The 14,783-nt window shown below is 62.2% G+C and overlaps 2 protein-coding genes across 3 annotated transcripts; one reads left to right on the forward strand and one right to left on the reverse strand.

The window, feature by feature from the left end:
- Positions 1-1,407: 1,407 nt before the first annotated feature.
- Positions 1,408-9,682, forward strand: LOC308051052 (uncharacterized protein). Its single transcript, XM_080361328.1, has 14 exons — positions 1,408-1,447; positions 2,199-2,369; positions 3,663-3,764; positions 4,364-4,414; positions 4,509-4,679; positions 5,715-5,791; positions 5,882-5,989; positions 6,074-6,197; positions 6,289-6,367; positions 6,465-6,594; positions 6,664-6,824; positions 7,008-7,287; positions 7,479-7,602; positions 8,397-9,682. The coding sequence occupies exons 1-14, from the start codon at positions 1,430-1,432 to the stop codon at positions 9,405-9,407; spliced, it is 2,607 nt and encodes an 868-aa protein (XP_080217454.1). The 5' UTR covers positions 1,408-1,429; the 3' UTR covers positions 9,408-9,682.
- Positions 9,683-10,677: 995 nt separating this feature from the next.
- Positions 10,678-14,715, reverse strand: EIF3G (eukaryotic translation initiation factor 3 subunit G; the record flags this gene model as incomplete). 2 transcript variants are annotated; one of them, XM_080361439.1, is made up of 11 exons in its annotated part: positions 14,639-14,715; positions 14,240-14,289; positions 13,077-13,169; positions 12,902-12,990; positions 12,650-12,709; positions 11,742-11,846; positions 11,469-11,658; positions 11,270-11,377; positions 11,056-11,192; positions 10,862-10,968; positions 10,678-10,763 (listed from the first exon to the last, which is right to left on the reverse strand). In XM_080361439.1, exons 1-11 carry the CDS (start codon positions 14,656-14,658, stop codon positions 10,748-10,750), a joined length of 975 nt encoding a protein of 324 aa, XP_080217565.1. In that variant the 5' UTR covers positions 14,659-14,715. The 2 variants fall into 2 exon arrangements, with proteins under 2 accessions (XP_080217565.1, XP_080217566.1); XM_080361440.1 differs by lacking the exon at positions 10,678-10,763 and having other exon boundaries at positions 10,858-10,968.
- Between the last annotated feature and the right edge of the window lie 68 nt (positions 14,716-14,783).

Genomic DNA, 14,783 nt, shown 5'->3' on the forward strand with positions numbered 1-14,783 from the left:
GGAGATGTTGGGGGGGCTCTGGGGGACCTGAAGATATTGGGGGGGCTCTGGGGGACCTGAATGTGTTGGGGGGACTCTGGGGGACCTGGAGATGTTGGGGAGACTCTGGGGGGGCTCTGGGGGACCTGGAGATGTTGAGGGGACTCTGGGGGACCTGGAGATGTTGGGGGGACTCTGGGGGGGCTCTAAGGAACCCAGAAGGGGGATCTGGGGGGGTTTTGTGGGACCTGGAGATGTTGAGGGGACTCTGGCGGACCTGGAGATGTTGGGGAGACTCTGGGGGGGCTCTGGGGGACCAGGAGATGTTGGGGAGACTTTGGGGGACCTGAAGGTGTTGGGGGGACTCTGTGGGACCTGGAGGTGTTGGGGGGGCTCTGGGGGACCTGGAGGTGTTGGGGAGACTTTGGGGGACCTGGAGATGTTGGGGGGCTCTGGGGGACCTGGAGGTGTTGGGGGGACTCTGGGGGGGCTCTAAGGAACCCAGAAGGGGGATCTGGGGGGGTTTTGTGGGACCTGGAGATGTTGGGGGGGCTCTGGGGGACCTGGAGATGTTGAGGGGACTCTGGGGGACCTGGAGATGTTGGGGGGACTCTGGGGGGACCTGAAGGTGTTGGGGGGACTCTGGGGGACCTGGAGATGTTGGGGAGACTCTGGGGGGGCTCTGGGGGACTTGGAGATGTTAGGGGGACTCTGGGGGACATGAAGGTGTTGGGGGGACTCTGGGGGAGCTCTGGGGGACCTGGAGATGTTGGGGGGACTCTGGGGGGGCTCTAAGGAACCCAGAGGGGGGATCTGGGGGGGGTTTATGGGACCTGGAGATGTTGGGGGGACTCTGGGGGACCTGAAGATGTTGGGGGGACTCTGGGGGGACTCTAAGGAACCCAAAGGGGGGATCTGGGGGGGTTTGTGGGACTGGGGAGCCTGAGGGGGCATCCATAAGGTGCTCTGGGGTACCTGTGTGTGGGGGTGTCTCTGGGGAACCTGGGGGGACCAGAGTGGGCTCTGGAGGACTTGGAGTTGTTGGGGGGTCTCTGAGGGGTCTCTGGGGGTGTCGATGAACCCGGGGGGGGTGGTTTTTGGGGGGTCTCCAGTAAAGTGTGTGACTCCATCGCCCCCTCGCACTGACCTTAGCGCCGCCGGGGCCGCGGGTTGTCCGGGCCGGGGGGGCGGGTGAAGCGGTGCCGGCCCCTCAGGCATCGCCTCCCCAGCCATGGCGGCAGCGGGAGCGGGAACGGCCCGGGGGGTCCTGGGGGGTCCCAGGGGTCCGGGGGGGGGGGGGGCAGCGGAAGCAGCGGAACCGGGGCTGGGGGCGGAGAACAGGCCGCGTCACCATGGCAACGGCGCGGCAAGGACCGGCCGGAAGTGACGCGACGGAAGTAGCCGGAAGTGCCGGTGACCGCATGGTGGCGGCGGCAGCGGCGGCGGCGGGATGGGGCGGCCGGGCAAAGTACGGACCGGTCCCGGGGATCCGGGACACGGGGGAGCGGCCGGGGGGGGATCCAGGACACGGGGGGAGCGGCCGGGGGGGGGGATCGGGCCCTCTCGGGGGTCTGGAGGGAACGGAGACCCCGTATTACCGGGGATCGGGGGCTCAGTCTGTCCTGGGGGGGACAGAAGGGGACAGGGGGCTCATTCCCTCCTGGGGGGCACAGAAGGGGATGGGGAACCCGCTATTACCGGGGACTGGGGGCTCATTCCCTCCTGGGGGGGGACAGGAGGGCACAGGGGACCCGCTATTACCGGGGACTGGGGGCTCAGTCCCTCCTTGGGGGGGAAACAGAAGGGGATGGGGGACCCGGTATTACCGGGGATCGGGGGCTCATTCGCTCCTGGGGGGGAACAGAAGGGGATGGGAGACCCGCTATTACCGGGGCTCATTCCCTCCTGGGGGAGACAGAAGGGGATGGGGGACCCGCTATTACTGGGGATCGGGGGCTCAGTCTGTCCTGGGGGGAGGCAGAAGGGGACGGGGGACCCACTATTACTGGGGACTGAGGGCTCATTCCCTCCTGGGGGGGACAGAAGGGGACGGGGGACCCACTATTATCAGGGCCTGGGGGCTCAGACCCTCATGGAGGGGATGGGAGACCCGGTATTACCAGGCACTGGGGGCTCGGTCCCCTCCCAGGGGCACAGGAGGGGCTGGGGAGGGGTCTCTCCCCCGTGTCCCCCCCCCCCGTTAACCGCGTCCCCCCCAGAGCAAGCACCAGAAGAAGGAGCGCGCGGCCGCGCGGCACCAGGCCCAGCAGGACTTCGCCACCGTCCCCCACTCATTCGTCTTCCACCGCGGGCGCGGCGGCAGAAACCTGCGGCAGCTGGTGGGCGACGTGAGGAGGGTGATGGAGCCCTTCACCGCCAGAGCCCTCAAGGTGAGCCGGGGGGGCCTGAACCCCCCGTTTTGGTGTCAGATCTCAACGTTTGGCCTTGTTAAACCTCATCCTGTTAAGGATTCCTCAGTGCTCCAGCATCTTGAGATCCTTCACCAGCCTCACCCTGGAGTTTCTTCTTCCCTTCCTCTCCTCTTCCTCTTCTCTTCCTCTTCTCTTACTACTCTCCTCTCCTCTTCCTCTTCTCCTCTTACTCCTTTCCTCTTCTCTTCCTCCTCTCCTCTTCCTTCTCCTCTCTTCTTCCTACTCTCCTCTTACTCTTTTCCTCTTCTCTTCCTCCTCTCCCTTCTCTTCTCCTCTTCCTTCTCCTCTCCTCTTCCTCTTCTTGTTCTCTTCCTCCTCCTCTCCTCTTCCTCTCTCTCCACTTTCATCTCCTCCTCTCTTCTCCTCCTCTTTTCTTTTTCCATCTCCTGTTTTTTCTCATTCCTCTTCTGCTTTCCTCAAAAAAACCCCAACTCAACCCAAACCGAACCCAACTCAACCCAACGCAACCCAACCCAAACCCAACCCAACTCAAACCCAAACCCAACTCAACCCAAATCCAACTCAACTCAACCCAACCCAAACCAACTCAACCCAACCCAAACCCAACTCAACCCAACCCAAACCCAACTCAACCCAAACCCAACCCAACTCAACCCAAACCCAACCCAACTCAACCCAAACCCAACTCAACCCAACCCAAACCCAACCCAACTCAACCCAACCCAACTCAACCCAAACCCAACTCAACTCAACCAACCCAACCCAACTCAAACCAACTCAACCCAAACCCAACCCAACTCAAACCAACTCAACCCAAACCCAACTCAACCCAACCCAAACCAACTCAACCCAACCCAACTCAACCCAAACCCAACCCAACTCAATCCACCCCAACCCAACTCAATCCACCCCAACCCAACTCAATCCACCCCAACCCAACTCAATCCACCCCAACTCAACTCAATCCACCCCAACTCAACCCAACCCAAACCCAACTCAACCCAACCCAAACCCAACTCAACCCAACCCATCCCAACCCAACCAAAACCAACTCAACCCAAACCCAACCCAACCCAACCCAAACCCAACTCAACCCAACCCAACTCAACTCAACCAAAACCAACTCAACCCAACCCCAACCCAACCCAACCCAACCCAAACCCAAATCAACCCAACCCAACTCAACTCAACCCAACTCAACCAACCCATCCAAACCCAACTCAACCCAACCCAACTCAACTCAACCCAAACCAAACCCAAACCCAACCCCACCCGGTTTTGGTGCCGCAGGTGCGCAAGAACAACTCCCTGAAGGACTTTGTGGCGGTGGCCGGACCCTTGGGGGTCACACACTTCCTGGTGTTCAGCAAATCCTCCTCCAGCATCAATTTTGTGAGTAGCGACCCCCCCACACACCCTTTGGGGTTTGGAGGGGGCCCCTTTGGGACCTTTTTGGGGGGGGTCACCCCAAATTTGCAGACGCAGATGATGAGAAAATCGCGCTGAGTTTGTGCCGTGATTTTAGTCAAAGTAAACGCACTGATGTGTCTGCGCGGCGGGGTCAGTGGTCACCGGGGGGGTCAGTAGTCATTGGGGGGGTCAGTGGTGATTAGGGGGGGGGGGTCAGTGGTGATTGGGGGAGGTCAGTGGTAACTGGGGGGGGGGACAGTGGTGACCAGGGGGGGTCAGTGGTAATTGGGGGGGGGTCAGTGGTGACTGGGGGGGACAGTGGTGATTAGGGGGGGTCTGGTGATTGGGGGGGGACAGTGGTGACCAGGGGGGGTCAGTGGTCATTGGGGGGTCAGTGGTCATTGGGGTGGTGGTCAGTGGTGATTAGGGGGGGTCAGTGGTGACCGGGGGGGGTCAGTGGTGATTAGGGGAGGGGGTCAGTGGTGATTAGGGGGGGGGGTCAGTGATGACTTGGGGGGGTCAATGTTGGCACCACCAGCTCCATTCCCAACACCAACCACCACTTCCCCCCCACCCCCCAGAAACTTTTCCGCCTGCCCGGGGGCCCAACATTGACATTCAAGGTGCTGCAGGTGGGTCCCCCCCTAACTGTCCCCCACCCCCCCATCTTCCTCCCCAGCGTCTCCTCCTCATCCTCACCCGTCTCCGCGTGTCCCCCCCCCGCAGTACTCGCTGATCAAGGACGTGGTGTCGTCCCTCAAGCGGCACCGCATGCACGAGCAGCAGTTCACCCACCACCCCCTCCTGGTCCTCAGCAACTTCGGCCTCCAGCAGATCCAGGTCAAGGTCATGGCCAGCATGTTCCAGAACATGTTCCCCTCCATCAACGTCCACAGGGTGAGCCGGGGGGGCCCGGGGGGGTCTTGCTCCCTCGGTGTCTCTCAGGGATCGTGGAGGGGGGGGGACTCTGGTGAGGGATCTCAAGAGGTTGGAGCGCTGAGGAGTCGTTAACGGGGTGAGATTTAACGAGGCCAAATGCTGGTTTGTCCAGCTGAAGTATTCTGGTTTCCTCTTCCCTTCCCTTCCTCCTCCTCTTCTCTCTCTTCCTCCTCCTCTTCTCTTTCTTCCTCCTCCTCTTCTCTTTCTTCCTCCTCCTCTTTTCTCTCTTCCTCCTCCTCTTTTCTCTCTTCCTCCTCTTCTTCTCTCTTCCTCCTCCTCTTCACTCTCTTCCTCCTCCTGTTCTCTTCCTCCTTCTCTTCTTCTCTTCCTCTTTCTCTTCTTCTCTTCCTCCTTCTCTCTCTTCCTTCTTTTCTTCTCTCTCTTCCTTCTCTTCTTCTCTCTTCCTTCTCTTCTTCTCTCTTCCTTCTCTTCTTCTCTCTTCCTTCTCTTCTTCTCTCTTCCTTCTCTTCTTCTCTCTTCCTTCTCTTCTTATCTCTTCCTCCTCCTCTTCTCTTCTCTTTTCCTCTTCCTCCTTCCCTTCTTCTCTTCCTCCTCTTCCCTCTTCTCTTTTCCTCTTCCTTCTTGTCTTCTTCTCTTCCTCCTCTTCCCTTCTCTTCCTCCTTCCCTTCTTCTCTTCCTCCTTCCCTTCTTCTTTTCCTCCTCTTCCCTTCTTCTCTCCCTTCCCTTCCCTCCTCTTCTCTTTTCCTCTTCCTTCTTGTCTTCTTCTCTTCCTCCTCTTCCCTTCTTCTCTCCCTTCCCTTCCCCTTCCTCTTCCCCTTCTCTTCATTTTCTCCTCTTCTCTCCACCTTTTTCTCCCCCTTTTCCCTTCTCTCTCCTTTTTCATCTCTTTTTCCTCTCCTCTTTTGCTTTTCCCACCTCTCTCCTCTTTCCTTGTCTCTGTTTCCTCCTCACATTCTGATTCTCTTTCCATTTCTCTCTCTCCTCTTTCCTCCACTTCCTCCTCCTCATTTCTTCCTCCTCTTCCTCCCCCAGGTCAACCTCAACAACATCAAACGCTGTTTGCTCATCGCCTACAACGCCGAGACTCAGCAACTTGATTTCAGGCACTAGTGAGTGTCACCCCCGTATATTTGGGGACCCCCCCGCGCCCCACGTCCCAGCTCTTCCTCCCCTTCCTCCTCCTCTTCCTCCTCCCACAGCAGCGTGAAGGTCGTTCCTGTGGGCGTCAGCAAAGGCCTCAAGAAGCTGCTGCAGGAGAAGTTCCCCAACATGAGCCGCCTGGAGGACATCAGCGAACTGTTGGTCAAGTGCGTGGGGTGACCCGGAGGGGACAAAAGTCGCGGTGACGCCTCCCGCCTCGTCCCCAAACGCGTCCCCCTCCTCCCGAGCAGGGACATCAACCTCTCGGAGAGCGAAGCCGAGCAGGATGGGACCCACAACACGCTGGAGCTGCCGCAGGCGTACGCCGGCCGCGGCAACATGAAGGCGCAGCAAAGCGCCGTGCGCCTCACCGAGGTGGGTGATGACGGTGACGCCGGTGACGCTGCGGTCACCGTCACGCCGGGGGGGTCACGGAGCCTGATCGGTGCCCCCTATACCCCCGCAGATCGGCCCCCGCATGACGCTGCAGCTGGTGAAGGTCGAGGAGGGGCTGGCGCAGGGCAACGTGCTCTACCACGGTTTCGGTAAGCGCTGCGAGACGCCGGGACGGGAGCTCACTGGGACGGGAGCTCGCCGGGGTCGGACGGCGGCGTCTCACCCGCTTTCCCGGCGCGTCCTAAGTGCACAAGACGGAGAGCGAGGTGCGGGAGATGCTGGCGCGCAAGGAGGCGAAGCTGCGGCTCAAGGCGGAGCGGCGGCGCAAGCAGGAGGCGGATGTGGAGCGCAAGCGGCGGCAGCGCGAGGCGCAGAGGTGAGCGATCCCGTAACGAGGTGATCCGGTAACGTCCTGGTGGCGTCCGACACCACGGTGGCACTGCAGGGAGAAGAGTCTGGCCGGGATGCGGCGGAAACGGCAGCAGGACGGCGACAGTGACGCCGAGGACCCCGGCGCGCCGGAGCAGCCGGAGGCGGCCGAGCATTCAGAGAGCGACAATGATGCCGAATATTACCGGGAGGAGGTGGGCGAGGAGCCCGACAAAGGTGAGTCCAGCATGGCCGGGTTGTCCCCTCCTCATGCCGGCGGTGGCTGATGACACCAAAACCTTGAGCTCGCGGTGATTTCGGTTCAAAGTAAACGCTCTGACACCGCCTCCCCGCCGGCGCCGCGCACCCGCCGCCCCGGTTTTGCCGCTAAACCCCTATTTCTTGTCTTTTCCCCCCAAGATCTCTTCCCCAAGCGGAAGCGAAGCTCCTCGGGTGCCGTGCCCTTGCGGAAGCGCCGCCGGCGCAGCCGACCGGAGGATCCCGGCGCCGCGGCGCCGAGGGACCCGCTGCACCGCGGCGGCGCCGGGAAAGGGGCGACGGGGCGCAAAGTGCGCCGGAGAACCCAACGGGTGCACCGTGGGGGGAGCGATGGCGGCGTCGCGAGGCCGAAGGGCAGAGGGAAGGTGCTGACGAAGGGGAAGATGATTTTCCGGCGGCCGGGCCGTGCCAAGAAGGGGAAGCGCTGAAGCTGCGGCCACGCGCCGGGACTGTGATTTGGTGTTGGTTGGTGGGTGGGTGGGGGGGGAAGAGGAAATGGGCCCCCCCTGTGCAATACACAGCGTGGAATGGCGCCTGTGGCTCTGCTGGTTTTGGGGGGGTGTTGTGGGGTGCGACTGTTGCCGAACACCGTGACTCTGGTTGGTCGGGCAGGAGGTTCCGGGTGACGAGGGGAAGTTCCACCCCCCGCCAGCCTGTTGTCCCCATAGGGGGACGGGGTGGGTGGCGCTGGGACTGTCACCGAGGGGAGGGACGGGAGAGGACGCGCAGCCGGAGGGTGAGTGGGGCTGTGGGAGGGAACACGGACCCCCCTGCCTGCACCCCAAGATCCCTGATTGCACCCCAAGAGTCCTGTGTGTACCCCCAGATCCCTGCCTGCACCCCCAGATCTCTGCCTGCACCCCAAGAGTTCTGTGTGCATCCCCAGATCCCTGCCTGTGCCTCAACAGTCCTGCCTGCACCCCCAGATCCCTGCCTGCATCCCAAGAACCCTACTTGCACCCCAAGAACCCTACTTGTACCCCTAGATCTCTGCCTGCACCCCAGGAGTCCTGCACACACCTCAAGAGTCCTGCCTGCACCCCCAGATCTCTACCTGCACCCCAAGTGTCCTGCTGGTACGTGGGATCCCTGCCTGCACCCCCAGATCCCTGCCTGCACCCCAAGAGTCCTGCCTGTGCCTGGGATCCCTGCCTGCACCCCAATAACCCTACTTGCACCCCCAGATCCCTGCCTGCACCTGGGATCTCTGCCTGCACCCTAAGAGTCCTGCCCACACCCCAGGATCCCTGCCTGCACCCCAAGATCCCTGCCCGCACCCCGAGACTCCTGCCTGCACCTGGGATCCCTACTGGCACCCCAGATCCCTACTGGCACCCCCAGATCTCTACCTGCACCCCCAGATCTCTACCTGCACCCTGAGCTCCAGGCAAAGCCCACCCAACGGGCCACATCCTGTCCCAAAAGGCACAAAGTCTCCATCGCAGCACGAGGCTCAACCAAACCCCCCCCGCACCGCGTCACCGGCAACTCCACCCCCTTCCCTACCCGTAACCACAACACCGCGGTCAGGGGGCGACCAGCAGGACCCCCCAACGCGTCCCCCTCGCCATGGCGGCTCCGCTCACCCGCTGCGGCAACTTCAGCGCCATCCAGGAGTCTCTGTGGCCGGTGCTGGCGGCGCAATTCCCTCCGGCGCTGCTGGGCAACGCCGCGGCCGTTTACCGCTTGGCCGCCACGGCGCGCTCCTGGCACAGCGGCTCCGTCTACTCCTTCCACCTGGCGCTCAGCGGGCTCCTCTACTCCCTGTCGCTGCCGTTTTTAGCCGCGTATTATTACCCGCCCAAGGATTGGCGCTACGGCGCGGCGCTGTGCAAGCTCGAGCGCTTCCTCTTCAACTGCAACCTCTACGGCGGCACCTTCTTCCTCGCCTGCATCAGCCTCAACCGCTTCCTCGCCATCGTGTACCCGCTGCGGACGCGCGGGCGGCTGCACCGCCGCGGCGCCCACGCGCTGAGCGCGGCCGTTTGGGCGCTCGCCGCGGCGCTTTCGGCGCCCACCTTGTTCTTCGCCGAGCTGCGGGAAGCCGGGGAAGGTGCCGGGGAAGGCGGCACCACGGAGTGTTTGGGGAGCGCCACGCCGGAGCGGTTGCCGCGGTTCTACCCGTACAGCCTGGCCGTAGCGGCGCTGGGCTGCGCGCTGCCGTTCGTCCTCACCGCCGCCTGCTACGCCGCGGTTCTCCGCACCGTTTGGCGCAACCGTCACCTCGCCACGGTGGAGAAACGCAAAGTGGGGTTGTTGGTGGGTGCTGGGGTGGCTCTTTACGCCTTTTCCTACCTCCCGTACCACGTTTTCCGGAACCTCAACCTGCGGCGGCGTTTGCTGGCGCCCGGCGCGGAGAATTGCAGCGTGTCCAGAGCCGTCCACGGCGCCGCGCAGGTCTGCAAGATCCTGGTGAACCTCAACGTGTGCCTGCAGCCGCTGCTCTACGCCGCGCTGCCCGACAGCGTGCCGAGCTGCTGCGGTGCCGCCGGCACCAACAGCGAGCGCGCCGAGCACGCCGAGATGCGCCCGGTGGCCTAAAAACACCCCAAAGTGGCCGCGATGGAGGTCGGCGCGGCAATTGGGTGCGTTTTGGTCCCAGCAAGGGCTGGGGGAATGTGGGAAAGCGGTGATTAAAGCCGGAAGGGAAAGCGCTGCCGGGTGTTGGCGCTTTTTGTGGCAGAGATGACTCGTGTTCGGCACTAGAAACCGTCCCCGCGGCGCTGGCTCGGGCACCGACAGCGCCAACGCGGTGACTGGGGTGGGGGTGAGATGAGGACAGGGACAGCATGGGGACAGGGACACTGTGGGGACAGGGACAGTGTGGGGACAGGGACAGTCCCAGTGTGGGGACAGGGACAGCGTGGGGACAGGGACAGTGTGGGGACAGCGACAGCCCCAGTGTGGGGACAGTGACAGTGTAGGGATAGGGACAGCCCCAGCTCCAGTGTGGGGACACCAACAGTCCCAGTGTGGGGACAGGGACAGTGTGGGGACAAGGACAGCCCCAGTGTGGGGACAAGGACAGTGTGGGGACACCAACAGCCCCAATGTGGGGACAAGGACAGTCCCAGCGTGGGGACAGCAACAGCCCCAGTGTGGGGACAAGGACAGTGTGGGGACAGGGACAGTGTGGAGATAGGGACAGCCCCAGTGTGGGGACAGGGACAGTCCCAGTGTGGGGACAGGGACAGACCCAGCGTGGGGATAGCGACAGCCCCAGCGTGGGGACAGGGACAGTGTGGGGACAGTGACAGCCCCAGCATGGGGATAGGGACATTGTGGGGACATGGACAGCCCCAGCATGGGGACAAGGACAGTCCCAGCGTGGGGAGAGCGACAGCCCCAGTGTGGGGACAAGGACAGCCCCAGCATGGGGACAGGGACAGCGTGGGGACAGGGACAGTGTGGAGATAGGGACAGGGACAGCGTGGGGACAGGGACAGTGTGGGGACAGGGACAGTGTGGGGACAGGGACAGCCCCAGTGTGGGGACAGGGACAGCCCCAGTGTGGGGACAGGGACAGCCTCAGCGTGGGGACACGGATGGTGTGGGGACACCAACAGCCCCAGCGTGGGGACAGGGACAGCGTGGAGATAGGGACAGCCCCAATGTGGGGACAGAGACAGTGTGGGGACACTAACAGTCCCAGTGTGGGGACAGGGGACAGTGACAGCCCCAGCGTGGGGACAGCCCCAGCGTGGGGACAGCAACAGTGTGGGGACAGCAACAGCCCCAGTGTGGGGACAGGGACAGTGTGGGGACAGCCCCAGCGTAGGCTGTTCCCAGGCCAGTGACACCCACACCTCTCTGCATACCACACCGTGCGTCTTTATTTCGAAGCGCCAACCGCGCTTTGCCAGGAGCCGGCACCACCGCCTTCAGTTGGTGGAGGGTCTGCGGGGGGGAACAGCGCGGTAAGGACAGGGACAGCTGCATGTAGACCCCCCCCAGCACCCCAAAAAACCCCCCGAGCCGCCCCCCCCGGCACTTACTTGGCCCATTCCACGTTGAGGATCAAGTGGTCGTAGCCAAAACCGGAGACGCCGGCGATAGCCCGCGCCGCGTCCTCGCGGCGGTGGAAGCTGATGAAGGCAAAACCCTGCGGGGGGGGACAGCAAAAGGGTGAACGGGAGTTGGGGTGTCTCCCCACAACCCCCCGTAAGGAGGGCGACCCCCCAACACTCACCTTGGACTGCCCGGTGGTCTTGTCCTTGGCTAAATAAATCCTGGAGATGGAACCGAACGGCCGGAAAAGCTCCTGGAGATCAGTCTCCCGCGTGTCCTCGGACAGGTTGGTGACACGGATGGTGGCATTGTCATCGGCTGAAAGGGAACGGGAGCTCAAGGGTGTTATTTAGGGCATGGGGGGGCCCCCCCCCGCCCCCCGAAACCCGCCGTACCCCTGCGGTTGGGCTGCATGGACTCCCCACGGCGGCTGGCGCCGTCGCGCAGGCTCGGCGGGACGTATTTCCCCGTCTTGCTCGTCTGCGCCTGCACCGGCTCCGGCTCTGCGGGCGGGAAAAGGACAGAGGGGAGGGTCAGGTTGTTCGTAGACAAGCAGCGACCCCCCTTTACCCCCTAAATTTTGGGGTGTCGAACCTCCAGGGAGCTTCTCCTTCTCGCCCGTGGACAGTCCAAGCTGCTCGGCCAACTCCTTCTGCATGGGCCCCAGCGTGTCCTTGTAGGGACAACGCGTGGTCCAGTGGTCGCCTTTGCAGATCCGGCACGAAACGATCTTCTGCCCTTTGAGTTTGTTCATGGGATCCTCCTCCTCCTGGCAGTTCAGGTCCTGGGGGGGCGTACGGGGACGAGGATGAGTGTTGGGGACACCCCCTCGCTGGGTGCGCCCCCTGCACCCACCCACCCACCCACCTCCTTGCTGGTGATGAAGGTCATGAAGACGTCGTCGCTCACGGTGGTGGTGGCGACGTTGGGGCCGGGGGCGTCGAACTCCGAGTTGCCAAATTTCTTCCAGTTCTGGGCGGGGGGAGAGGGGTGAAAAACAATGAATAGGGGTGGGGAAAGGGGGGACCCACCCGCACGCCGCTGGGAATGGAGCAGAAGGGGCCAGCGGGAAGGGAGATGGAACGGTTCCTCGTGGAGCACCTATTGCCATCCCTCCTGTCATCCATTTCCATCCCTCTCCCCCATTTCCCTCCTTCCTCTCCCCCATTTCCCTCCTTCCTTTCACCCATTTCCCTCCTTCCTCTCCCCCATTTCCCTCCTTCCTCTCCCCCATTTCCCTCCTCTCCATTTCCCTCCTCTCCCCCATTTCCCTTCCTCCTCTCCCCTATTTCTCTCCTCTCCCCCATTTTGATCCCTCTCTCCCCCATTTTGATCCTTCTCCCCCATTTCCCTCCCTCCTCTCCCCCATTTCGATTCCTCTCCCCCATTTCCCTCCTTCCTCTCCCCCATTTCCCTCCTTCCTCTCCCCCATTTCCCTCCTTCCTCTCCCCCATTTCCCTCCTTCCTCTCCCCCATTTCCCTCCTTCCTCTCCATTTCCCTCCTTCCTCTCCCCCATTTCCCTTCCTCCTCTCCCCCATTTCTCTCCTCTCCCCCATTTTGATCCCTCTCTCCCCTATTTTCATCCTTCTCCCCCATTTCCCTCCCTCCTCTCCCCCATTTCAATTCCTCTCCCCCATTTCCCTTCCTCTTCTCCTCCATTTCCCTTCCTCTTCTCCTCCATTTCCCTTCCTCTTCTCCTCCATTTCCATTTCCCTCCTCTCTCCCATTTCCCTCCTCTCCTCCATTTCCCTCTTTTTTCCCCCATTTCCCTCACCTTCCGACGCGCCACCGCCTTGGACGCCTTCCTGGTTTCGATGCGGAAGGTGCGGATGATCTGGAAAGGCGCAAAGAACCGAATCAAGGCAGGAGGAAGCAACAGACCCTCCTCAGCCTCGCGTGGGACGCGTTTGGGGCTGTGAGAAGCGGGACAGGAGAAACACGGACCCACGGCGGCACGGGGTGAGGGTGCTGGAGGGGAAACACGGAGCTTGGTGGTGGGAAGAAGCCCCAATTCCAGGCTGCTCACCTTCACCTTGCGCCCATCCTCCTCCTCGCGATACTCCGTGATGGTTTTGATGTTGCCGTTAATGAGCTCTTTCGGGGAGGGGAGCGGCCCTGCGGGGAGGGGACAGTGGGACAATGTGTGATGGGTAGGAGGCCCCAAAATCAGCCCCTCCCCGAGGCTCTGGCGCTGTTCTCACCTCCCTTCAGCAGCTCGGCCTCGGCGCTCAGGCTGCCCCCCAGCACCCCGGGCAGGGGGATGTCCTTCAGCAGCTCGCTGGTGATGCATTTGTCTGCGGGAGAGAAATGGGGGGGGTCACAGGAGCCCCCTACCCCGGCACAACTTCCCCCACAAGGAGAAGGGGTCCTGCTCGCTCCCTTAGCACAGAAAAAGGTTAAAAGGCTGAGAAATCGCATCCTGGGGGGGGATTAGAAGGGGGCGGTTTGTAGGTTGAGAGCAGTTCTCCTACCCCCCTATGCTGCCCTTGAGAAAAGGGGTTGGTTCAGATATTATCAGGATATACTTGGGGAACATATGTATATACATATATATAATATATACACCCATAGCACCCTGAGAACGCCCCATCTCATCTGATGTGGGAAGCTAAGCAGGGTCGGGCCCGGTCAGTGCTTGGATGGGAGACCACTGGGACCTGTGGGGGGTTAGAAGGGCGTGGTCGGTAGGTCAGAGAGGTTCTCCTGCCCCTCTGCTCTGATCTTTAGTTCAGATATTATCAGGATATACTTGGGAAACAAATATATATACATATATATATATATATGTAGCCATAGCACTGATGTGGGAAGCTAAGCAGGGTCGGGCCCGGTCAGTGCTTGGATGGGAGACCAGCTGGAAACAGTGGGTGCTGTGGGCTGAGCCAGCACTGGGCCCTTGTGGCCAGGAAGCCAATGGGACCTGGGGGGGATTAGAAGGGGGTGCTCAGTAGGTCAGAGAGGTTCTCCTGCCCCTCTGCTCTGCCCTGGGGAGGCCACATCTGGAATAGTGTGTCACATCTGGAATAGTGTGTCCAGTTGTGGCCCCTCAGTTCAAGGCCAGGGACACGTTCCTGTGTCACCTCAGCTGGGTGTTCCTGCTCCGGGGGGTTGCACTGGATGAGCTTTGAGGTCCCTTCAACCCCTGACACTGTGTGAAACAGCAGCTGCTCCACCCCCAGCCGCTGCAATGGGTGGAATAAGCACGCTGAGAAGGATCCTGCTCGTTGTCCCAGTCTGTCTGGAGACCTGGCCGAGGAGCAGACGCATCTTTGTGCCATTTTAGGCGCAGCAGCTGCTCTTTTTACCTCCAGAAAATCCCTCCGCGTGAAATAAAAGGGGCAGGAAAGCTGCAGGAGACACTCACCGTCCTCTCCGCCCTCCTCTTCCACCTGGTCCGCCCAGCTGGGCTTGGAGCTGCGGGGACAGCGGAGCCTTCAACCCGCCGTCCCTCCCCTCGGGGGCCCTTCAGCCACCCCCGTGTCCCTTCACCCCGGGTCCCCGCCACCCCCACGCCGCCATCAAGGGGTTTAGAACCGATTTGCCGCCATCAAAGGGTTTAGAACCGATCCCCCCCCCTCCCGTCCCCTCAGAGGCCTCACACCCGCGGCCTATTAGGCCTCCCCCCCGGGGGCCCACGAGGCCTCACTCCCGCGATCCACCGACCCCCAAACCCGCACCCCAGCGCCCCCAACCCCCTCGCCCTCCTCCCCGTGCCAAGTCCCGGCCCCGTTCCCGCTCCCCGTTCGCGTTTCCGTCCCCTCACTCGTAGTCGCCGGTCGGCATCGCGCTCCCTCCCTCCTCACACGCAGCGACCGGAAGGACGCGCCGCACTTCCGGCGTGGCGAGGCAAGCCGCGGTGCACGCCGGGAAGCGGTTGCTAAGCAACCCCGAGGCCTACGCCGGGCCCG

The sequence above is a fragment of the Nesoenas mayeri genome, assembly GCF_963082525.1.
Source record: "Nesoenas mayeri genome assembly, chromosome: 31".
Classification (NCBI taxonomy): Eukaryota; Metazoa; Chordata; class Aves; order Columbiformes; family Columbidae; genus Nesoenas; species Nesoenas mayeri.